A 26,095-nucleotide genomic window follows, 5' to 3' on the forward strand; every position below is an offset into this window, starting at 1 on the left:
GAATGACCCCCCCCGATGCAGGTAGCGTGCCGAAACACAGACCAGGTCAGGTCCTCAATAAAATTTGCTTTCTATACCCCATCTGGTAGCCAACTTCGTTCGTTATGTATGCTGTTGGTGCTCTGGTGTCGATTTCCTCTGATCTGGCACAAATGCCAAGATGTGGACAGAAGCCGCTGGGCTCGGGCAAACCCAGCATCAAGACAGAAACTGCCATGGACCTAGGCAGGGCCTGATGCGGTGCTCCAGCAACATCACTCAGCTTCTCCACGAGACCTCCTTGTGGTGGTATTGAGGTCCCAGGCATTGCCTTGCTTTTGCGTTATAATAGGAGAAAGGTACCTAATATCTCTGAGACTAGATTTAGCAATCTTAGCTTCATTAGGAGACATCAAAGGTAACCAAGACTTCCACCCCAGAAATGGCTGTACTTCAGTATTTAAAAAAACGAACACTTGCAAACCAGTTAAGGGCGTAAATAGTTAGAATATTAACATATACACCTGTACACGCCAAAAGTACTCCGATGCACCCGTGTCTGATAATGTATAGTTTTCAAGTGGATGAAGTACGCATTTATGCACGTAACACAACGTGCAATTAAACTCTGGAATTTGTTGCTGGTGAAATCAGTTAGCTTAGCGGGGTTTAAAAAAGGTTTGGATAATTTCCTACAAGAGAAGTCCACAGGCCATTATTGAGATGGCTTGGGGGAAATCCACTGCTTATTCCTAGGATAAGCAGCATAAAATCTGTTTTACTACTTGGAAACAGGATAAGTTCAAGTTCACGTTTATTTGATAAATCGCCTATATAAGATATTCTAAGCGATGTACAATTAAAACAAATTATGGGAAGACTAACAATCTTATTAGTAAAAAGTTAAAAAAAACAAACAAAAATTGTTAACTGGGTACTGGTTAACTGGATACTGGGCTTGATGGATCGTCAGTCTGTCCCAGTAGGGCAACTCTTATGTTCTTATCTCTGGAACACAGGTAGACATAATTATGCCAGCTTGGCAACTTGTGTAAGTCTTCACACCTAAGTACACATGTACCTATCTACCCAGTTTTGCTAGAAACGAGGTTCCTATGCTCCTTTATTGAATATGCACCAATCAGGCACCCCATGTTTGCACAGTTAGAGAATTTTGCACGGTTAGAGAATTACTCCCAGAATGCTCTCTGTTTTCCTTTGGACAAAATATTGCAGTATTACTCATTGAGTTCTATGAATCTGGGTTTTCTGCCAGCACAAAATCTTAACAAGATTGTTAAATCTTTTGTTCCACCAAGCCAATGTTCTGTTTTAATGCTTGTCAGAAGTGCTCCTTGCTCCACTGGAAGTGTTTTGGTGAGTTCCTCTAAACAAGCCGGGGGCCATACTGTAAGGCGAATGTGTCTTCTTCACAGGGCAGAAAATGGAAGTTTTAAAGGGGAAGGAGCATGGAAAATCACAAGTGGGGGGGAAAAGGTGGTTTTCACTGATTATATCGCATGTCGTCATCTTCATTTATTTAGATCACATGGTAAAGATGATGAATAATAAGAAGATAGCAATGTTCAAAAGAGGGTTTTGGCCTCAGTTTGTCTACTTCAAGTGGATTTTGTCTTGGTAGCTTTGAGCCTGCTCAGAAATCTCACAATTATAAATGCTGCTTCAGTGACCCCGATTTTCAGCTGTTGCCTGAAAATGAAGTGAATCTTGGAAAAGTCTAATCCTAGAGGATAGATAGTTCCATAGTGTAGGATTAATTTTTTTCAAAGTCGGTACCAGTGGGTGAGGTACCTTCTTAGCTAGAAAGGTGACCATCTTTTGAGGGATCTTTATGTCAGGACTAAAAGTTTTTTAAACTTGACCTGGAAAAGTGTTGGTAACCAGTGAGGAATCTTGAAGTCATTAGTGAAATTCTTTCAAATAGGCCTCAACACCGTTTTCACTGCTTCAGACACTAGTCTACGGTTGGCCAATGGTCCCATTGTAAAGGCTTGGAAAACAGGCCCATCAAAGAGGAGTTGGAGATGGCAGAGTTGGCACAGTAAAATAAAAAAAGGAGAAATGCTGATTTGATCACCTTTAAGACTTTGGGTTTGGTGGAGGCTGGGAAACCAATACGAAACTCGGTCTTCAGCCCTGAGAACTGAAGAGTCGGCTTTTCCTTCAAGCCTGAACAGTGGTATTCATTCCCAATATGCATGAGAGGGAACAACATGCAAATCTCTCACATGCGTATTCAGTTGGGATATTCAGACAGCTCTTGAGGACTGGGAGTGAATACTATTGCCTCTTAAGAGTGTGGGTGATTGAAGAGCTTCAGTGGAATGGGTAGGTAACCTCCAGGATGATGCGGAGGTCCTGAATTCCATCTCTTCTAGCTCTATAGAGGATCTGTCAACCTTTATGTGCTGTCCATATCATCTTAAGCCAATGCCACAAATGTACTGCCAATAACTGGCTTTTCCTAGGGGGTTGTGGTATCAAGACTGACAAGATTTGAAGGGAGAAAAAAAGATGGTACCTCCGGCTTGTTGTAAAGTGCCAGAATATAGGAGCACTCGGAAAGAACATGATAGAGAACTAATAATGTTTTCAAGCAATTGAAAAGTTGCCTTCTATCCAAGGAGGAAGAGTATATAAGTTCGCCTAGAGAAGATTCCATATCGAGCTTGGGGCTGAAGTGCAATGAGCTTGCCGACTCAGCTGGATCACCTGGTAATCTCTCATAATTTGGTATGACTCTTCTCTTGACAGGGACGCCTTTAGATTAAGAAAACAGAGGGGTTCCGCACATCAGGATGGAAGAATAGGAGATGAAAAAGAAACCAAATGATATTTCTATCCCAACAGATCAGTCATGTGTTTATCTCCTCTGTAGCAATTGATTTTTCCCCCTTCCAGAAGAACACACAGTAGCACACAGCATGGAAACCTACGACTGCCACTGCCTACCCTATTGATCTCTGTCTATCATGAGAACTCAAAGAAGTGAGTTGTGTTGCTTGCTGTTAAGACAGGCAGCACCATAGGAGCCAGCTCTTTGGGTGCTGTGAGTGCTTCAGCACTCCCACTATTTAACAAACACCTTGACTGGAGAAGAGGAGACTTAGAGGGGATATGATAGAGACTTACAAGATCATGAAGGGCATAGAGAGAGTAGAGAGGGACAGAAAGAGAGAGAGAAAGGGAGAGAGAGAGAGAAAGATTGGAGAAACTGGGTCTCTTTTCCCTGGAGAAGAGGGGATATGATAGAGACTTATAAGATCATGAAGGGCCTAGAGAGAGTAGAGAGGGACAGAAAGAGAGAAAGGGAGAGGGACAGAAAGAGAGAGAGAAAGAGAGAGAGAGAGAGAGAGATAGAAATACTGGAGAAACTGGGTCTCTTTTCCCTGGAGAAGAGGAGACTTAGAGGGGATATGATAGAAACTTACAAGATCATGAAGGGCATAGAGAGAGTAGAGAGGGACAGATTCTTCAAACTTTCGAAAAATAAAAGAACAAGAGGGCACTCGGAAAAGTTGAAAGGGGACAGATTCAAAACGAATGCTAGGAAGTTCTTCTTTACCCAACGTGTGGTGGACACCTGGAATGCGCTTCCAGAAGGCATAATAGGGCAGAGTACAGTACTGGGGTTTAAGAAAGGATTGGACAATTTCCTGCTGGAAAAGGGGATAGAAGGGTATAAATAGAGGATTACTGCACAGGTCCTGGACCTGTTGGGCCGCCGCGTGAGCAGACTGCTGGGCATGATGGACCTCAGGTCTGACCCAGCAGAGGCATTGCTTATGTTCTTATGTATTCAGGGAGAGGTATTTTCCATTGGTTTTAGCGTCCCAAATAATTTTGAAAAGTTAGCCCCTATGGATAGCACCAAACCTATGAAACAATGAAAAAGAGAAAATATTACCTCCTGGATGCAGGCCTTGTACTGCTTCTGTTCTCCTTCACAATGGAAGCTCTCAGTACCAGGATGATACAGGTTCCACTGGGGAACCTCAGCACTTGTATGCAGGCCTGACCTCCCCTGGCCACTTCCATGGGGCTGGATAAGATTCCCACCATGCAAAGGCCATGTGCCCTGTTCTTCATGCCTCTGGATAGAAGGTAGCTCTTGGAAAACACTCTGAGGAGCTCGGGAGTTATAGCTACCCTGTGAAGGGTTATGCTGTCTTTGACTGCGTGGTTTGGCACGTTGTCTAGCTGGAGTTAATGAACCTAGTTGAGTTTGAGGCCAGGAATATTGATGAGACTTCTGGGGGTGCTGGTGTTGTTTTTCCTTTTCCGTTGGCTGAACCTCAACACTAGACCTGGAACCACTTCTAAGCACATTAGATGATGGCTCTGAAATTTGTTGCTGTTGTGATCTGTGTTCTTTGGGCAATTGAGTTGACCTTTGCTTGCTTTGGACTCCTGTCTCCTGGTTTTGGTTTGGCTGTTGATCTAGAGAAGAACTTTGCTTGTTCAAGATATTAAGCTCCTGCCCAGACAGAGAGAAATTTTGTACCATAATGCTATCCTTGGCCTGTGGGCTCTCAGTAAGTGTAATCTGCTTGCCCATGGGCTGACTAGTTGTTGTCCAATTTTCTGTTGGCCTCACAGTCCTCCTTGTTTTGGTCTTGCTCTCTTTCTTTGCTTGTGCTAGACGGAGGTGAATGCTCTCTCTTTCTTTACCAGGCTTCAAGTCAGCAGAGATATTATTTTCCAGTCTATCAGCGTGCTTACTGATTTCATCTAACTGATGCTGTAAAGAGGTGGTGGTTTCAACCTTCTGCACCACAGTTTTCACAGGCTGTGAGAGACGAAGAATCCTTTCTGGTTGCTCAATTGGCCTGAGTGTGGTAGGGCTGTCGGAGACAAGTTTTCTTAAGTTGATATAGACATTTTGATTAATCTTGTATTTATCCCACTGAGACAGAACTACCCCCTCTGGCTCGGATGATATTTTCTCATTACTCTTTTTATTCTCCATCAAGAAATCCTGATGTTCCTTCTCAGAGGATCCTTGTGAGCTATCCATCCGTTTGCTCTTCAGGAAGGTTTCAGACTGCTCCTCAGACTCCAGCGTCGCTGCACCAGCTCCAGCTCCGACTGCAGAGATGACATGCTCCTCTTTCCTTTTGTCCGTTTGTCCCGCATGGAATTCCTTGGGCTGTTCTCTCTCCGAGCTGTCCTGCATCCCATCCTGCTGCTCAGTGGGAAAGTCTTTCCTCTCCTCCCCATCGGAAAAATCAGATTGCACACTGTGGTGTCTCTTAAACCGCTGTCCACCATTGCCTCCCTCTCTGTGCAATGATAAGGCAAGAGGCACTTTCCCATAGCCATATCTCCCTGGCTTTATGGCATCTTGAACCCATGCCCTGCAGTAGATAAGACACAATGGAAGTTATAGACCCTTTGTTTTCCAACTTATTTCACATTCCAAATTCTTCTGTTATAGATATTTACATTCGTTCACACCTTATATATTTATTCATAATACTTATAAGCCACTTGGAAAAAATAATCTATTATAGTTAGTAACGCATCTTGACAATGTCTCAATTTAATCTTATTGGAAGCAATTCTGTAAACTGGTGTCTCCAGTTAGATGCACTGATGCCGAGCACTAGGGCATCTCGGCACCAAGAAGTCGGTATAGAATACTAGCGTGTATTGTTATGGGTTCACCTAAGTTCAGCTGCATCCATTTATGCCAGGTCAATGGCAGGTGAAAAGGGCTTGCCTACATGTGAAAAAAAAGACCCTACGATTGCCGAAAACCCTTTTGCAAAATACCAGAAAAAAAAAAAATCGGCAATCAAAACGGAGAGCGTGAGACCTCTTACCGTATGAAACCCGACTTGAGGAGGGTAGCACAATTAATGATTCAAAATGTCGTGCGATCGTGGCGCCGAGGGCATGCGCCCAAAAAGAGGGAGAAAAAGCCTCAGACGAATGCAGCAGTATAGAACCCAAAAGGTACAAATCAAAACTGTTTTCGATACTTTCACTGGCAAAAAAAAAAAACAACCTCCCTCACAGAACAGCTCAGGTTTACAATAGGGCAAAGTCACCCGGAGGCACGTTCAAGGACTTGGCTGACAAAAGACGACTTGAGCTCCAACGCTGTCACATCTTCTCCAATCTTCCCAACAAGCGACCTTGTTTCGCCAATGTTTGGCTCATCAGGAGAACAAACAATACAGCCTTTTCAAGGGCAAAGTCACCCGGAGACACGTTCAAGGACTTGGCTGACAAAAGACGACTTGAGCTCCACCGCTGTCACATCTTCTCCAATCTTCCCAACAAGCGACCTTGTTTCGCCAATGTTTGGCTCATCAGGAGAACAAACAATACAGCCTTTTCAAGGGCAAAGTCACCCGGAGACACGTTCAAGGACTTGGCTGACAAAAGACGACTTGAGCTCCAACGCTGTCACATCTTCTCCAATCTTCCCAACAAGCGACCTTGTTTCGCCAATGTTTGGCTCATCAGGAGAACAAACAATACAGCCTTTTCAAGGGCAAAGTCACCCGGAGACACGTTCAAGGACTTGGCTGACAAAAGACGACTTGAGCTCCACCGCTGTCACATCTTCTCCAATCTTCCCAACAAGCGACCTTGTTTCGCCAATGTTTGGCTCATCAGGGGAACAAACAATACAGACTCTGCCCTTTTCTATACCTGAGCTATTCTGTGAGGGAGTTTTTTTTGCCAGTGAAAGTATGAAAAGCAGTTTTGATTTGTACCTTTTGGTTCTACACTGCTACATTCATCTGAGGCTTTTTCTCCCTCTTTTTGGGTGCATGCTTGCTTTGAAGAGGGGGGGAGGGTTCCTCGGTGCTACGATTACACAACATTGTGAATCGTTATATGAAAATATTATATGTTGTGCGTCGGGATGAACATATGAATCGAACGCTAGTGTTCCATGGAAGAGACCACAGTACTGGGGGACTGAAACTGATAAAAATTTCTAACGGCATCCCCCGGGCTGACAACTCCTATATAAACAATCACTACAACTTAGACGAGTTTGCCCTGTACAGCATTAACCAACACCAAAAGTTGTGGCTAGACAAATAGCACGGGCGCTTCAGAATACCAGCTGGGTCGCAAGACTCACGCTGCTTGGACTCCTCATTAGACCTGTTAGCATTTTTTTTACTGGAGACCTATTGTATACTACACTTCTCCCTCTGTATTCGCGGTTTCAGCAATCGCGGTTTCGATTATTCACGGTTTTTAGCTTGCTGGTTCCTCCCCCCCCCCCCCCCAAATTACATCAGCTTGCATAGAGAAATCGCTGATTCCAAGCGTTGACAGAGAAAATCGCTGATTCCCGGCACTTTCTTCACCGTGTTTTGCCTCTCCTTCAGAAACAGGCCCGGTGTCCCGCCATGTTATTCGCAGTTTCACCATATTCACGATGGTTTTGAATAGAAAACAGCGAATAACATATGAAAAAGTTATTTGCGGTTTTTCTGTATTTGCGGTTCTGTTACAGCGAATGCGGAGGGAGAAGTGTATTTTATAATCTTTTTCTTCTTTACTCATAGCTCTTACAGCTTTTAATTTATCTAATATTTCATTTTAAATTGCTAAATACATTTCAAACTATGAACCATGCACTTAGCTTGCTTTGCAAAGCTTTCCAGTGCAGTAGCACTTCGGCAAACCATGCCACAAACCAGCTCATTACTCCGGGCAGTGTTTTCCAGTGACCTGGCTAAATATGCCAACAGGCTCTGTAACTGAATACTTTCTTGGACAGGTAATTAAGCAATGTTTTCCACTTCAAGGGATATTTTTTTTAATTTTCATTCCATTCCTACAGAGTGAGCAGGCAAAATTCCTCTGGAGCTGCTCTCTCCAAACATGGCAACAGGTTCGGAGGAGGGGAGATAATGTGTTCAGGACTGGGGCATCCAGTGCTCTGTGGTTCGGATCAAGGATGGCTTTCCCTGACCGATTCACTCGCTATAATAATGGACGGAGCAGAGGGAACTAGGGCCTAAGTATCTTTCATAAGAGAGCCAAACACGGACTTTTTCGGACACAATCCACTGCTGTAAAACCCCATAAAAATGCACCTTTACAGTGCATGGGTATTCCTATACAGGATAGTCAGAGAGAGGTCAGTGATGGGGGGGAAGGGATGACACTCCATCACAGCGTATGAGGTCAGTGATGGGATGAAGGGGCGAGACTGTCGCAATATGTGAGCTCAGTGATGGGAGGAAGGGATGAGACTACGTCATAGTATGTGAGGTCCATGAACATCGGATCCTACCTTCTAGAGAAGTGACGCTCCTGCCCGCGCTGGTCTGACCACTGATCTTCACTCCTCCCTCCGAAATCAGACAGAGCTCCGTGGCCGGGGCTGTCGGTGTCCTGCCCCTCAGGGTGCTCAGGCTTGAACAGAGGGACTGTCACACGAAGGCCTGGATCTCGCATGGCCGAACCGTCTTGTCTGGACATATTCCTTCTATGGGTCACCCTGTGGAATGAAGATGACACGTGACTTAGGTGATGCTTCCAACCTTGGCATTTCCCTGCTGGACAGACCCCACTGGCTTCTGTGGCCAGCCTACTTCGTGATCAAATATCGCCCCTTGCCCATGATTGAGGACTGACCTTCGGTTGGAAAGATGCCCATGGTTGTGGGGTGCTGGCAGGTCCTCAGTGGTGAGGGACTCGTGACGCGTGTGTCTGTGATGGAGTCCATATCTAAGCAGAGGCGCCTGCCTAGGACTGCTGTGAAGGGGAACTGAAGCCCCTGCCGAAGGGACGGCAGCATCACCGCCTACGTGAAGAGGGTATGAGGCCTGTCTTCCCACCGGTTCATAAAAGTGCGCCCCCTCTCCTTGAAACCGGGACTGCGATTCAGCCCGAGCACCTTGAGCAGATGACGCCAATCTTGAGCCCCCCGAAGCCTCCCGATGGGGAGACTGGCACGTTCTGCTTCTCTCCGTCACTCCAATCCCACAAGGCTGAGAGCAGGGAGACCAGGAGCTCCATGTGCCCCAGACGCCTGGGATCTTATTCTCTGCTGGGGCTTGCCGAGACTTCCTTAGGGATAGCTGCAAGAGAAGACAGAATATCCTTATTACTTAAATGTACACAGTAAACATGCATTTTCCATCTGTTACTTGTTACGCTATCTTTAGGGAAGTAGGCAAGAGAAATGCACTCAAAATTATTCCATCTGTTGCTTATCAAGGGACCAGCCTTAGAGCTGGTCGGGAATCTGGAAGGAGAAGATCCACTTATAGGATGAGCAGATGACCTATTCTGAAACCTTTGGGCAGCATCAGACGATGTCCCGAGAACAGGACCCTGGTGTATCCAGCTGGAATGATTCTGGCTTGAATCTTAAATATCCAGAATGTTTATATGTTTATTAAAAGATTTGTTGTACTGCCCAATCATACTTATAGGCAGTTTATATTCGATAAAAATGAAAAATAAAATTATACAAACATCAATGCTACCATGGTAGAACATAAGAATAGCCTTACTGGGTCAGACCAATACAGGTCCCTAGTACCTGGCCAATACCCAAGGAGTAGCAATATTCCAGAACCCCAAAGAGTAACAAAAGAGTCTAGAAACCCCAAAGAGTATCAAGATTCCATGCAGAATCTCAAAGAATAGCAAGAGTCCGGAACCCCAAAGAGTATTGAGATTCCAGGTAGAATCTCAAAGAATAGCAAGATTCCAGAATCCCAAAGAGTAACAAAAGAGTCTAGAAACCCCAAAGAGTATCAAGATTCCATGCAGAATCTCAAAGAATAGCAAGAGTCCGGAACCCCAAAGAGTATTGAGATTCCAGGTAGAATCTCAAAGAATAGCAAGATTCCAGAATCCCAAAGAGTAACAAAAGAGTCTAGAAACCCCAGAGTATCAAGATTCCATGCAGAATCTCAAAGAATAGCAAGAGTCCGGAACCCCAAAGAGAATTGAGATTCCAGGTAGAATCTCAAAGAATAGCAAGATTCCAGAATCCCAAAGAGTAACAAAAGAGTCTAGAAACCCCAAAGAGTATCAAGATTCCATGCAGAATCTCAAAGAATAGCAAGAGTCCGGAACCCCAAAGAGAATTGAGATTCCAGGTAGAATCTCAAAGAATAGCAAGATTCCAGAATCCCAAAGAGTAACAAAAGAGTCTAGAAACCCCAAAGAGTATCAAGATTCCATGCAGAATCTCAAAGAATAGCAAGAGTCCGGAACCCCAAAGAGTATTGAGATTCCAGGTAGAATCTCAAAGAATAGCAAGATTCCAGAATCCCAAAGAGTAACAAAAGAGTCTAGAAACCCCAAAGAGTATCAAGATTCCATGCAGAATCTCAAAGAATAGCAAGAGTCTGGAACCCCAAAGAGTATTGAGATTCCAGGTAGAATCTCAAAGAATAGCAAGATTCCAGAATCCCAAAGAGTAACAAAAGAGTCTAGAAACCCCAAAGAGTATCAAGATTCCATGCAGAATCTCAAAGAATAGCAAGAGTCCGGAACCCCAAAGAGAATTGAGATTCCAGGTAGAATCTCAAAGAATAGCAAGATTCCAGAATCCCAAAGAGTAACAAAAGAGTCTAGTAACCCCAAAGAGTATCAAGATTCCATGCAGAATCTCAAAGAATAGCAAGAGTCCGGAACCCCAAAGAGTATTGAGATTCCAGGTAGAATCTCAAAGAATAGCAAGATTCCAGAATCCCAAAGAGTAACAAAAGAGTCTAGAAACCCCAAAGAGTATCAAGATTCCATGCAGAATCTCAAAGAATAGCAAGAGTCTGGAACCCCAAAGAGTATTGAGATTCCAGGTAGAATCTCAAAGAATAGCAAGATTCCAGAATCCCAAAGAGTAACAAAAGAGTCTAGAAACCCCAAAGAGTATCAAGATTCCATGCAGAATCTCAAAGAATAGCAAGAGTCCGGAACCCCAAAGAGTATTGAGATTCCAGGTAGAATCTCAAAGAATAGCAAGATTCCAGAATCCCAAAGAGTAACAAAAGATTCTGCAACCTCAAAGAGTAGCGACATTCCAGGCAGAATCTCAAAGAATAGCAAGATTCTGGAACCCCAAATAGTAGCGACATTCCATGCTACTGATCCAGGAAAGCAGTGGCTTCCCCCCCATGTCTCAATAACAGACTAAGGGCTTTATCCTCCAGGAACTTGTCCAAACCTTTCTTAAAACCAGCTACGCTATCTGCTCTTACCACAACCTCTGGCAACGCGTTCCAGAGCTTAACTATTCTCGGAGTGAAATAAAATTTCCTCCTATTGGTTTTAAAAGTAATTTTAACATAGACTAAGCTCAAACAGCAAGAAAGGGTAAACAATTTCAATTAAAAAAAAAAGAACAAGACGGAGGGGAAAACACAGGGACTCGCCAGAATGCGAGTCTAAAATAATTGTAAAACATCCTTAAAAGGACGCTCAAACACCAAAGGCATCCTTAAAGAAGAAAGTTTTTAATTTAGGTTTGAATTTATTTAGAGATGTGTCCAGTACTGGTCGCCGTACCTCAAGAAAGACATGGCGGTACTTGAGGGAGTACAAAGAAGAGCAACCAAACTGATAAAGGGAATGGAAAATCTCCCATATACCGACAGATTGAAGCAGTTGGGACTTTTCTCCCTGGAGAAACGAAGACTTAGAGGAGACATGATAGAAACCTTCAAGATCCTGAAGGGCATAGAAAAAATAGACAGGGGCAGATTTTTCAAATTAAGGGGCGCCACAAGTACAAGGGGGCACTCGGAGAAATTGAAAGGGGACAGGTTTAGAACAAACGCCAGGAAGTTCTTTTTCACTCAGAGGGTGGTGGATACATGGAACGCGCTTCCAGAGGCTGTTGTAGACAAGAAAACATTAAATGGTTTCAAAGAAGGTTTGGATAGATTCCTAGAAGAGAAAGGGATTGGGGGGTATAGATAGGTATAGACCATTGCTCAGGCAATGGGCCTGATGGGCCGCCGCGGGTGCGGACCGCTGAGCAGGATGGACCTATGGTCTGCCTCAGCGGAGGCAACTTCTTATGTTCTTATGTTCTCTCTCTCAAATGTTTTGGCGCCAATATCAAAGCGGATTTCCCAATATGAAATCATGGAAACTCAAGACGATCCGTTCCACAACCCAAAAACTTTAATACAAAATACTGTATGCACTCATATTGCAGGATTTGACTCGTTTAGAGCAGCCACTACACTCTTGCAGCGTCAGCGAGAGAACCATCAGCTCAGTTGTGACACGTGTATACTGTATGTACTTGTATTGGAAGACATTGCTTGTATATCAAGTTAAAATTGAATCAAATGTTTTGCTTGTCTTGCAAAATATTAGCAAACCAAGTTACTTACAATCCAAGGTTTTACTGTAATCCAATCAGGGCCTCAGCGACACCACGTCCTGATCAAAATATTCTCATTGTGGTGCGTTTTACGTGTCTTCTTGTCATCGGTCCTTTAAATTTGTATGGTATTGTATTTAGAGTATACATTGTTCTAATAAATATCTCTAGCAATATAATAATGGCTTTATTTATATCCCATCACACAATACCCCAGCGGTATATATAAATATATAATAGAGAACCAATGCAAATACTGCTATTACCCAGCACTACACTTCTGCATATAAGCCCAAACAGTTAGAAGGGCTTGGGTCTCAGAAACGGAGCCTACGCGCAGCAGTGACACTCACAAACTGGAAGACATCAGCGTAGTACAATTGCTCCAGCTCCAATCATTGACCCCCATACATATTTTTTAAAGCATTTTCAGTAAGAACTTAACACAGCTAACTCACAATCGGGTCGCAAAAAGAAGTGTAAGCTAGACACTAAGAAAAACGAAAACCACAATTACTTAGCTTTTTAGTGGTTGATTTTGCTGATTTTGCTGATTTAACTTGGTAAAGGAGTGCAGTCACTAATTTACACTAGTGACTGCACTCCTTTACCAAGTTAAATCAGCAAAATCAGCAAAATCAACCACTAAAAAGCTAAGTAATTGTGGTTTTCGTTTTTCTTAGTGTCTAGCTTACACTTCTTTTTGCGACCCGATTGTGAGTTAGCTGTGTTAAGTTCTTACTGAAAATGCTTTAAAAAATATGTATGGGGGTCAATGATTGGAGCTGGAGCAATTGTACTACGCTGATGTCTTCCAGTTTGTGAGTGTCACTGCTGCGCGTAGGCTCCGTTTCTGAGACCCAAGCCCTTCTAACTGTTTGGGCTTATATGCAGAAGTGTAGTGCTGGGTAATAGCAGTATTTGCATTGGTTCTCTATTATTTATTTATATCCCATCATACCTTTTCAGTTCAAGACGGTGTACAACAAGGAGTGCTGTCAGGACAGCAAGGCAACGTCAATTAGATTTGAGGAGGGGTAGATAGACAATTATGTGACGGGGGGATATACATAGTAACATAGTAGATGACGGCAGATAAAGACCCGAATGGTCCATCCAGTCTGCCCAACCTGATTCAATTTAAAAAAAATTTTTTTTTTCTTCTTAGCTATTTCTGGGCGAGAATCCAAAGCTTTACCCGGTACTGTGCTTGGGTTCCAACTGCCGAAATCTCTGTTAAGACTTACTCTAGCCCATCTACACCCTCCCAGCCATTGAAGCCCTCCCCTGCCCATCCTCCACCAAACGGCCATACACAGACCGTACAAGTCTGCCCAGTAACTGGCCTAGTTCAATATTTAATATTATTTTCTGATATAGGGTAGGAGGAAGGAGCATGTGAGACGAGGTAGGTGTGGATCAGATAAATTTGTCGAATGAGTGGGTTTTTAGTGATTTTCTGAATGAATGGTATGTTGGTCGCTTAAGGTGTTGTTCCAAATCCCTGCTTGAAAGGAGAGTGTCCTGTTGAGGAATCTTTTGAATTTGCATCCTTTGGGAGAAGGGAATGTGAACCATGAGATGTTCTGCAAGAGAGAGGCAGAGTTTGTCCTGCAGGGCGAGGTAGGCGGGTTTTCAACATTTCAACAATGAAATCACTGAAGACCTTTCAATGGTCCGGCTCCCACAAGCTTTCTCAAGGATACTTCCCAGAGATGTCTTCAAACTTTCAGAAAGTCAATTAAAACATCTCTCTTCAATAAAGTTCTCTTTTGATGCATCTTCCTCCCAGATAAATTTGATTAATTTCAATATGATGATGTAATTTTGGAAGCTTTTGTAATATTGTTGGCTGTATACAGTCACTTCCTCTGTAAACCGTTTTGAACTGTTTGTGGTATTGCGGTATATAAGAAAATGGAGTTGTTATTATTATTATTAGAAAATCACTTGGCATTCCTCAGCATGTGACCCATGGCTCACCTCTCGTTTCTGTCTGTTTAGTTCAAACATTTTATTGAGAACACTTACTGAATAATACAGAACAAAACAGAAAGAACAGAACTAACAATAAAGAACTTAGAAATTACAAGTTTGAGTGTGGGAAATAATTAATGAAATACTAATAAAGCACTTCTTGAAAGGAGAGTTGTGGTTGCAGCGCTGAAAACTTTGACATTTTATAGACGGTCCCTGCCTGGAAGAGCTTACCATCTAACTTGGTCAGACAGACATGGCATATAGGGTTGGGGAGGCAGAACCCAAGGTGAGAGGAGTCGAAATCACTCTTGAAGAGGTGGGCTTTTAACTGGGCCTTGAACACTGCCAGAGACGGAACCCGCTGTAGGGATTCGGGCAGCTTGTTCCAAGCATATGTTGCAGCAAGGCAGAAGGGACGGAGTCTGGAGTTGGCGGTTGGAGTCTGGAGCGCAGAGAGAGGGGGGACATGATCGAGACGTTCAAGTATCTTACGGGCCGCATCGAGGCGGAGGAAGATATCTTCTTTTTCAAGGGTCCCACGACAACAAGAGGGCATCCGTTGAAAATCAGGGGCGGGAAACTACGAGGTGACACCAGGAAATTCTTTTTCACTGAAGGAGTGGTTGATCGCTGGAATAGTCTTCCACTACAGGTGATTGAGGCCAGCAGCGTGCCTGATTTTAAGGCCAAATGGGATCGGCACATGGAATCTATTCACAGAGCAAAGGTAGGGGAGGGACATTAAGGTGGGCAGACTAGATGGGCCGTGGGCCCTTATCTGCCGTCTATTTCTATGTTTCTATGTTTCTATGTTGACGAGGAGGGTGCAGATAGGAGGGACTGACCAGCTGAGCGGAGCTCACGGGGGGGGAGGATCATAGGGGGAGATAAGTGAGGAGAGTTAGCGAGGGGGAGCTGAGCGAATGCGTTTGTAGGTCAGTAAAAGGAATTTAAATTGTATATGGAAACGGATGGGAAGCCAATGAAGCAACTTTAGGAGAGGGGGGGTAACGTGAGTATAGCGGCTCTCTCGGAATATAGGGAGCGAGATGGCTAAGCAGAAGGCCTGAGAGTAGCGAGCTGCAGTCGTCTTAAGCGCGAGGTGTTTTGGTAGTGTGCTCAGAGAGGAAGGAGTTGCACCTAGAGCCCTCAAGGAGAGCCTCTTGGCCAAACTGAGCAAGCCACGTCACCTTGGGAAGAATCCCGATGGCCAACCTGATCGTTCTGTCTGAATTTCTGTGCCATTTGTCAGTAGTGAAACACGGGTCAGATGGTCTTTGGAGGAAAGGATACCACGGCGGCGCCACAGATGTGGCCGTGATAGTGTCGACTCACCTTGGTGTGTGCGAGGCACTGAAGAGCCGTCAACGCACAGAAGCTGAAGGCAAAAGTCAGCCAAGCCAACCTGGAAAGAAGAATTCAAATTTGTTATTTTTTTTTTTTTTTAATTTTATATCCCACACGTCCCAAAATCTATTTATTTATTCATTCAATTTTCTATACCGTTCTCCCAGACGAGCTCAGAATGGTTTACATGAGTTCATTCAGGTACTCAAGCATTTTTCCTTGTCTGTCCTGGTGGGCTCACAATCTATCTAATGGACCTGGGGCAATGGGGGGGGATTAAGTGACTTGCCCAGGGTCACAAGGAGCAGCAGGGGTTTGAACCCACAACCTCAGGGTGCCGAGGCTGTAGCTTTAACCACTGCACCAGTCTAATAGTAAAAGTGAGCCAAGTAATGGACAATCAAGCCATTGTGACATCACTGATGAGGTTGGCTCTTAGCCATTGGTGGAATGAGGCATTATGATGTCACAATACCAGCTCTGGTTATCAGAGACTGAAACTTCACAACCTATCTAATGGACCTGGGGCAATGGGGGGGTGATTAAGTGACTTGCCCAGGGTCACAAGGAGCAGCGGGGGTTCGAACCCACAACCTCAGGGTGCTGAGGCTGTAGCTTTAACCACTGTGCCACACTCTTTGCAGGTTACAATAAAATTATACACAATACAATAAACAATATATGAAATGGCTCATTCACGTCAACACCCCCCCCCATCCCATTACTCATAAAGGGAAAGCTTTTTGAAAATAATATTCCATGAAATATTTACAGAACACCTGGCGAACTGTCTCAACACACATTATGTCAACGCCATAGATGTCTGAAGAGCACCACGCCCGCTGTCACATTTGGAACCGAACCATAAGGATGAGGTACAGGATGTGGGACCGAACACTGACTGTTGACATATTGCACTACACTGATGCAATAAACAGATGGAGTGACCGGGCTGGGATTGGAACCCAGATCCCTGAGGTCTCGGTTAGGTATCTAAGCGGTTTACAAGGGCTCAGAAATATAAAGAAAGCAAAGACAGGTGGAAGAGGATGAGAAGGAGCCAGGACAAAAGGTTATGTGGGTTTCCCAAAGCATTCTCTGTTCCGTGCCAGCAGAAAGAGGATGCACAGGAAGGAATCGGCCTCTTTTCCCGGCATCTGCCCCGCAGGGTGCTTCGCACTTAAAAGTCCTGTCCTTGTATTCTGCAATTTCCTGTGGAAAAGGTCGCCGGGGCAGAGGGGCCACGAATTGGCAGTGCCCAGCCGTGCCAAGGGGGGGGGGGGTCAGTAAATAGACTTTCCACTTCGCAGAGGAGTGCCAAGGATGGTCCCAGCATGGCAGCAAATATCGCAAGGGCGTGGAAAGAGATGGATGGGAGGGGAGAGCCGCTTCCGCAGCATACAGAAGAGATGAGAGCAACGGAGTAGCGTTAAACAGGGATCTCTTTCAGTCAGGCACAAGCTGAACTGAAGGCTGGGGCTTCTTCCTGTACATTTATTCATTAAAAAAACAAAACACAGAGCGAGGCTAACAGTGGAGATTCTCCACGATCCCAGCGTTTCCAAGAGACGTGGACATGCCATTATAAAGTTATGGCAAGAAGTCTTCCAAATCACATCAGAAAACAATTCACTGTCTTTCATACCCCCTTCGGTCCTTACTTAGGAGCCACTGTATACTTCTCGCCTCCTGGAAAGGGGGGGTGCTTTGGAGACCACAGCCAACGTCTGGAAGAATCAGATCTACCAGGAATTAACCTTTAAAACCCCCCTTTGGTGAGAACTAAAATTTGCTTTGCGATCATGAAATCTCCTTCCTAACACCTCTCCCCCCTGCCCCTCTGCCCAGTTTCAAAAAAAACCCCAGTATGAGTCGGTTTAAAATGAGAAGTCTTTCTCCGTCTGAGCTGCGGTTTGCTGCTCACCTGGACGTGTGGCTTATCTCCTTGGTAGATCCAGTAAGGGGCCATACACCACCCCGCTGGAAATCCCTGAACTTACCAGAAACCAACTCACCTGCTGACCCCGCAGTGCTTGGGTGCCATTCTGTGGGGATGGGGCTGTCCTGTGGGATCACCTGGTTTCCTTTCTTCCGGACATGAGTCTTACGTTTCCGCAGTCCTCTCTGCCTCTTCCTCCTTGCTGTGCTCCAGGCAACTACAGGGGAGAAAGGAACAGCTGGAGGTGAGCAAGGAAGGGAGAAGGGAAGAGCTTTTAAATGATTTCAGGAAAAACAGAAGCACAACAGGCCCAGACCGGGCCCACGCCTGGTGATCATTAAATGTCTGAAATCCTGATGCCCATCTTTTGAAATATCTCTTCTACGCTACTCTTGACTGCTAATTTTGGTTTTCAGGATTCTGTCTTGCTGATTTTATCCCCCCCCCCCCCAAGGGCATTATTTGTGGTGGTTCTTTCGTTCGGTTTCAGCGAAACAGCAAATTTCTGTGCTTAGGCGAAGGAAGCGCGAGGGGGAGGCTCCAGCCCCCCCAATCATCCCCACCGCTGATCCAGAGGGGTGCAAGAAAACATGACGGCCAAAGCATTCAGAGGGGCACTCTGCCACCAAACAGAGGGGCAGGAAAGGATCCTGCAGCCGTGACACCATTCACCAAAAGACAGAACCACCATCGTGGAGGGTGTGAAGGGAACCGGTGAATGTGACAGAGCAGCAGAGAAAGCCAAGGGTGTGCTCCAGGGTATAAGGAGAGAGGGTACAAGCAAGCAGGAAAAGGGAGTCAAGCTGTTCCTGGATAGACCACCGGTGAGGCCTCACCTCCAGGGATGGGTTTGGTTCTGGGGATACTGACGGAATGCGGGCCTGCAACAAACCCTGTAGAGAGGCCTCCACTCAAAATGTATCACTGGAGGAGAGGAGACATGACAACAGGCCTAGTTTGGGAGCTGGGGGAAGCAGACCTGGGGGCCCCAGCACACAAGGAAGCCCCTAGGAGAAACAGTGTGTTATCACTGAGGACAAGAGCTTCAGGGCACCTGGGACGCTCTTTTATTTGTGTTCCGGATCCCAGGGTTTCTAACAGAATTAGCCAACTATCTGATAGGCTTTCGTAAAGGACCAAGAAGGTGAAACTCTGCAAAGGAAAAGGGAATTCAAAGTCAATGTTTCATAACCTGAAGGTTGTGGGGAGCAACTTGAGAAACACTTATTTACAGAGGGAGGTGGAGGCCTGAAATGGTCAATCAGAACCGTGCTCAGGATAGATCTAGAATGCGGTGGTAAAGGCAGCTGGGATGTGGGGTAACAGCTGTAAGGAATGAGGATGGAAGAGGGGGCTTAGGAGTTTTCAGAGCCAATGGGGAGAAAATACAAGCCAACAGACAGAGTGTGTTGGACAACAGTGTTCGTCTTCCAAGGGAGCCGGGGCAACCTTACAGCTTAGGATGGAGGGATGAACATTCCAGTATAGGATATGAAGCCAGTATAGGATATGTGCCAGTTGAAGAATTTATCCACCCGTCTACACAAAGTGGGAGAACCTGGAAAGGAGGCTAACCGGGCTGATCCTCACCCACTGTCATTCCTAAAAGACCCCCCCCCCCTCTTCCCATGCTTTGAGAAATGCTGTTATCCAACAGGAATCGGCTTCCAGGGAGCTGAACCCCAGGGCTTCGACACCCAACCAGGGGTGAAACTCTGAAAATTAGTTCTCTCGGAACTCAAGTCCCTGCTTTCCCCTCCCTCCCTCCCTCCCTCCCCCCCCCAAAAAAAAAGTCTTGTTAGGACTTTTTATCAACCTTCAACTGCTGGGGGGGGGGGGTTTCCTCCTAGGACAAGCAGGATGAGTCAGCCACAAATTGGGTGATGTCCCCGACAACTCCAGTTGGTTGAGGCCAAGTTATCCTGGTGTTCATGGATAACCTGCATTGCAGGTACGTAACTAGGCTTCTTGGGAGTGGGCGGAATATGATGAGGACTTGCAGGCCCCTGCCCTCCCTGATCAGACTTTCAAGGCCAGGAATTTTTCCTAACTGTGCCACAAGTTCTAATTATGGACCTCCCCCCCTCTCCCCCCTTACACACACAACAGCTGTAAGATGATCCCATTCTTCCTTGGGGTCTTTCACACCACAGGGATTGCTTGGGCAAAATTAATGGTTCCAAAACCTCTTGACCTTACCTTGGGTCAGTGGGCGACTCCCAGGCTCCAGGAAAAGGAGGACGGATTGAGACATTCAGGTTTTATTTCTATCGAAAGTAATAGACGTAAGGAGGACAGACTGAGACATCTACTTGTTACTCCCATGGAAAGCAATGGAAGTAAAACCCAGATGTCTCAATTTGTCCTCCTTTTTCTGGAGCCATATGGTAACCCTACTCCCGGGTCATAAAGACAAAGCTGAGCCAGTTCTTCCATCTCCCCTAAGGATAAGCAGGGCTGAATATGTCTGTACAGGCAATGGGACAGAGCCGGGCTTGGCTCAGCAGTTCCCTACGGACCTACAGGCCCCGGTCATCACTTGAGCCTTAGAAAGACTCTTAACCCTGCCCTCGGACAGCTAGGCCCTCGCATATCTTCTACAATGGGAAGGGAGAAGAGCTCAGAGAGCACCATTGAAAAGTTTTGTGTGCCTTTCCACTCACACTGAACCTTTATTTGAGCTAAATTTAGCATAGCAAACACGGGAGGGGGGGGGGGGGGAACGGAATGAAGACAATTCTGGCACGTTGCCTTTCCTCTGAAGTGGTCCAGCCACTTCTCCCTCCTGGGGTGATGGTGGATAACTGAGACCTGGAATGCCCTAACCTAGGGAAGCAGGAAGAAGATAAAAGTCAGGTGTATGCAAACCACAGGAAGCAGAAAGGGTAGATGAGGAGACAGAGAGAGCGTAAACTTCTTCTGACCACATCCTGGAGCGCGCTGGCCGAACACAAGACCGTCCACAGCGCATCAGGGAGCTTTGGCACCGGTGGAAACGAAGCAGCAGAGTGAGACATTCTGACTGGTTTCTAATTTAAAAAAAGACTGATGATTTTGGCAGCTTGCCTCCCATCCCACAGATTTTTATTTATTTTTTTTTTTTAACCCCAGCTGGCCGCTAAGAGCTCCCAGATTCACCTGTGTGCTGGGTAAGAAGGGGTTAAGCACTGATACAGCTTCCCTCCAAGCCATTCCAAGCACTCTTTATTTCTTTAGTATGAAGAAAATCCCTACAAGAAATCCTGAGATTACAGGGTCTGCTGATTAAAACTGAACACAAGAGGGTCAGCATGTTCGAACTTCCCTGAAAAAGTGGCATGACCCTCCCCGTGCATAAGCTCCAATCCCCCACTGGCTTTCCATGAGACCCTGAACACCTCACCTATATCTCCTTGGGCCTCGGTTCTAATCCCCTCCTCCGTCTCTACCTTTTCACCACACCCCGGACAAATCATTTGTACCCTCAAAGAAGGGACGAAGTGTCTTTTAGTAACAGACTAGCTAATGTACTGAAGAGGGTTTTAGACTAAATTTACCGGGGTGTAAAATACCCCAAGGTCATTAATAACTCTCAGGAATATAAGGCGTCAAATACACCATTATTGAAACGGGACAAAAGAGCGATAGCCGGAAAGCTTTGTATACCGACGCCCGTAGTTATGGGAAACAAAATTCCAGATCTAGAGGGCTGTAACGGTAGAGATTAGTAGTTGTGAGGATGGGGAGACTGGATAGGCCCCCAGGTTCTCGGTTTGTATGTCCAGAGGATCTCGGAGGGATTGTAGAGATTAGTAATTGGTATGGATGAACTCCATGACTCAGGAAAACTCTTTCTGGGAAAGAGGGATGTTGGGGGACTTTGCTGTGAAAGTCATCTGCCATCTCCGTTTCCAGGGATTCCCTCCCCCACCCCCCACCCTTCTGTGCCGCTCACACACCAAATCTTCCCAAGACATCTGAAGGGAGCGAAGCAGAGATCTGGAACAGGTCCTGAGCAGAATTATGAGCCAGATGCTCCACATGGAGCTGGTCCCATTTTGTGTCTACCAAAAGAATCACATCTGTCCTGAGGAATGAATCTAAACCGTCTCTGCTCCACCCTCGCCTGCTTACATCGGTCTTACACGATTTCATATTGCTTTCCAGGACCATCTGTGGAATGGGAAAAGTATCGCACAGGCCACCAGACGAAGCACCTCGGTCAACTTTTCAAAATTATTGGAGGCTTCTCCCTGGATGCTGTCAAGGAGTTGGTTCAATATCGGGGGGGTACTCGAGCACCCGCAGAGCTGGCTCCTGTGCGCCAGGGAGTAACAGTTTGAGATTCTGGTGCTATAAGAGACTGTAGCCAGCCCAACAAAAACATAAGACTAGCCTTCCTGGGGCAGCTCAGTAGCCCAGTCCCTAAAATTAGAACATGAAAATTTGGGATAACTCAGTCAGCACTGGAAAGTCATACACTGTTCCTCGGCCTGCTCTCTGCTCTGGGGGGTCTCATCTTTTCTGTCACGCTCTGAAATGGCCCCCAATTCACACTCTTGAGACCTCACCCACCTCTCTCAACGGCTGTCACGGATGCCAGTCTCTTTTCTGGGTACTGGCATCCGTTGCTCGGGGAGGTCTTGGACGATTTCACTGTGGCCCTTTCGGCTCTGAAATCGGCCGCGATGAATTGTGGTAGAATTTGGAGGGTGGGGCGCTGGCTAAGGAAATCTGCAAGGCCTCAATTGCCTTGTGTAGATGGGGGGGGGGGGCGATGATGCCACCTCATACTCCCCCAAACTACAACACACACACACACACCTCCACAGAGCTCCCCACGTGGAGCATCATGTCCTTAATCGCCTCATTTGGTGGGGGGGGGAGGGCAATGTTTTGCGGATCTTTAGGCTGGGGATAGGAAGGCCATGATGAATCTTCCCCCCTCCCCACAGTGCTCCCACGAGATGGTTCAGCGTGACCATTTCAGCGTGGCTGCGCTGACACGTCCCACGATGAGACAGCTGCGCTGAATTGTCCCATTCTGACTCAGGGGTACGCAGATACAAGGTGAGAAAGCCTCACTCAATTCTGTTTCATTTCTTCTCTCCCCCCCACCCCAATAAGTGTCTTGTTTGAGGGTGCAGAGAGAAGCTGCAGAAGAGACGGGACTCTATTCTAGGGAAATGTAGAAGATAATATTCATATGAATTATGAGAAAATGAAAGGCATCCGTTTACCATTACCCCTATCATTGGTTTGACCAGAAGAAGGATATGGGTTAATGTGTTAATAAAAACCCCTAGCAAGGGCTACGATCCCACAGCAAGAAATTATATGAGCAAGTACATATAACACGGACTGCCCGAAATTCAAAATGATTTGGACAGCCCGGGGAGGCTCCACCTCATTTAAATCGCATGTCCGTGGCTAACCATGTATAAATCAGTGGCACTTAGCTAGCCAACTTCAGGGGCGGAGTTGGCACGGATGCGGTTAAGTGCCAGTATTCAGCCCCTAACTGCATAAAATCAGTCCTATCTTATGAGGTTAAGGGATGAATGCACTTAACTGCAGCAGATAACCAGACATTCAATGCTAGCGTCCGGACACGGCCCTGCGTTGAAAATCTGGGAGGACGGCGGGCATAAAAACAGCAGAATACTGGCCGGAGTCTCTCTCTGATGCTCTATCACTGTACAGGCAGTCCCTGAGTTACAGACGCCCGACTTGAGAACGACTTGTACTTAAGAACGCGGTCGTGACTTCATTTGATTTCACTGAGCAGTATTTCCAGTGGCAGAGACTCCTACACGTCTCCCGTAGCAGATCCACGAATGATGCTTGGCCACATTAAGAACAGTGTGTGGTTATGATGCTGTAATCTTAGAGGGACAGTTGTCCCTTTTGTCAGCTGGGAGCAGAAGCTTAAAATCTACAAGGGCTCTATTCACTAGGCAAAGGTAGGGGAGGGTCATTAGGGTGGGCAGACTAGATGGGCCGTGGCCCTTATCTGCCGTCTATTTCTATGTTTCTATGTAAGGTCTGAATTACATATAAATCTGACTTACGAGCAGCTTGAAAAACCTAACGCGTTCGTAACCCGGGGACTGCCTGTATCTGCAATGCCAGGCTATGCCAGGGGAGAGTGGGGGCAGAGACGCTGATGCCACTTGCAAGCCAGGAGGGCGTGGCAATTCCCGGTTTTCATTTTAACGTGAGCCTGGTCCAAGCTGCTTCTGGGGCACAAGGCAGTCTGCCCAGACCCCTCTTCTGAATACAATATGGCCGGAGAAGTTTGGGGTTTTTTTTGCCACTGACGCTTTTCCAAGTTTTTATGAATTAAATCTTTATTGATTTTCAATTTAAAGTTCAAGCACACCACTTGTACAGAAAGCAATAATAGCAGTAGCATAAAATGAATGATATATCCAATAAAGAAAACATTGTTTAACTATTTATGCTCAAGTCCTCTTTCTAGATCCAAGTTTTAGAAACAGCGGAAAAAAAAATACCAGAAACCAAAGAAAAATAGATTATATTATTGCAAGATGTTAGAAGCTATAGCACTGAGAATGAGATCTCATATTTATCAGACGAGACGTTGCCACAAAAGTTATCAATCGAGATGGCTCAAAGAATACAGACTTTCCAGAGGGGTAACACATGGATGTCTCAAATAAAAAGTAGCCCCCGGAGATGTAACCCCAGGTTTCAAAAGAAGAAATTCACGGCGGGCGCTTCTGCGTCTCCCTTGTAAGATCAGGGAACATCTGTATTTTACAAGCAAGAAAACCTTTTTTGTCTGTTTTTAAAGTAAAGTTTTAACCATGTTTTATCCAAGTTTAAAACAAAATCAAACATTATTCAGAGCAGATAAGGAAAGCAGACTTGCAAGAGTGGGAAGGAAAACATTGCTAAAAAAAACCCCAAAACCCAGGGCCCCCACATGCAAACTGGAATGAATTTGGAGGGGAGATTTGGACTTGGTCCAAACAGGGATTCTCAGAATCCATCTAGGCAAGTCTAGTGGGTTTTGGACTTAGGGGGCTCTTTTCAAATCCGGCTCCCTTTTCCCATCACCTTGATCTCTGAGGTATGCACACAGCCTGGTGCAAGGGGGGGGGGGGGGGGGGCAAGCCAGGGCAGCCCCTCCTAAAATCAAGCTGATATAGGTGTATCAGATATCTAATATTACAACCCCTCATGTTTCCATAGTCACTGTTCATGGGGGCTTCAGAGATCTGGGGGGGGGGGGATTGCAAAATATTTTCAAAGAATGTAGCCTTTACAGGTGCAGGTGGGGGACCCGGAAGGCCTCTTTTGGGGGGGTGCAGGGGTGGCATGCAAAACCAGAGCAAAGGAGTTGCAGGGAAGCAGTACCTTGCAGAGAAATCCACCGGGAAGTGGGGGGGGGAGGGGCTTCCTTGAACCCCCCCTCGGCTGCTGAGATGTAATCCGGTAAGAGGTGGGGGGGTTTCCAGCGGGTCGCTCTCAGCTCCGGTGCTGGGTTGGAAAGAAAGCAGAAACCTTCCGGACCCGGCACTCGTCCCTCCTGTGCTGTCCTGGGCTCTCTCCGATCCTTAAGAGGGTGTGTCTCTTTCCTATCCTGCTTTGTATTTATGCATGCGTGTCTCTCTCCTATCAGGGGAAGGGAGAGGTTGTCTCTTTCCTATATGGGGAGGTGGGGGGGGTCTCTCTTCCTTAACTGCACTATCTTGGGATGTGTTTCTCCTCCCCTAGGGAGTGAGGTTGTCTCCTGGTCCCACTATCCAAGGATACGCGTGTGTCTCTCCCCTGTCCTGGGAGGGAGCTTGGTCTCTCTCTCTCATCTGCTCTATCCTAGAGTGTGTCTGCCTGTCTCTGACCTGAGAGTGAGAGGGTGTCTCTCGAATCTGCACTATCCAGGGATCTGTCTCTCTCCTGTCGGTACAGTTTTGGCATGTTTGTGCGGGGGGGGGGGGAGGGGAAGGCTCCCTCTTTCCAGTCTGTCCTGGGGGGATGAGGGTCTCTCTTCTCCTGGGAGGGAGGGAGGGGGGGTCTCCTAGCTGTATTATCCCGGGCTAGATGAGTGTGTGTCTCCTCCCGTTGGGAACCAGTCCAGACTCTGGGCTCTGACTCACACTACAGGATCCCTCCCTCTGCCCCCGTGGCGAGCCCCCTCCCTCCTACCATCCTGCACCACTCTCTTATTTAGCGCTTCTCTGCCCCCTTCCCCTCCACCCCCTCAGCTCCCTACCTTCTCCTCCACAGACAGTAGAAGATGTCGGAGTCCAAAGCCTGGCTCCCTTTCTGGTACCCCTCCCTCCCTCTCTCCCTCCCTCCCTCTCTCCTTTTCTCCTCCCCCAGCAGCCCTTTACCTTCAGCCCTTCAATGGAGTCACTGTGCGAGTCCTGAATCTAGCGCTGCCCCCTCCCCTGTGCCGGATTTCAGCAGTGAGGGCCAGATGTGCTAAGCCCAGGGAACACTGGTTAACACATCTGGCCCTGAAAGCCCAAGAGACATGCCAGTCAGCACCT

The 26,095-nt window shown here is 46.3% G+C and overlaps 1 protein-coding gene across 2 annotated transcripts in view; it reads right to left on the bottom strand.

The window, feature by feature from the left end:
- The window catches only part of ADAMTSL4 (ADAMTS like 4), a 69,168-nt gene extending 43,307 nt beyond the window's left edge, over positions 1-25,861 (bottom strand). Inside the window, exons 1-6 of one of the 2 annotated variants that reach the window (XM_033924079.1) lie at positions 25,816-25,861; positions 17,674-17,814; positions 15,647-15,716; positions 8,617-9,062; positions 8,273-8,479; positions 3,908-5,357 (exon numbers count right to left, since the gene is read on the bottom strand). In XM_033924079.1, coding sequence (XP_033779970.1) covers positions 3,908-5,357; positions 8,273-8,479; positions 8,617-9,062; positions 15,647-15,716; positions 17,674-17,702 — 2,202 coding nt within the window. In that variant the 5' untranslated portion in view covers positions 17,703-17,814; positions 25,816-25,861. The other variant, XM_033924078.1, reaches the window with a different exon arrangement.
- Positions 25,862-26,095: the final 234 nt, after the last annotated feature.

The sequence above is a fragment of the Geotrypetes seraphini genome, chromosome 16 (genome assembly GCF_902459505.1).
Source record: "Geotrypetes seraphini chromosome 16, aGeoSer1.1, whole genome shotgun sequence".
In the NCBI taxonomy this organism is placed as follows: domain Eukaryota; kingdom Metazoa; phylum Chordata; class Amphibia; order Gymnophiona; family Dermophiidae; genus Geotrypetes; species Geotrypetes seraphini.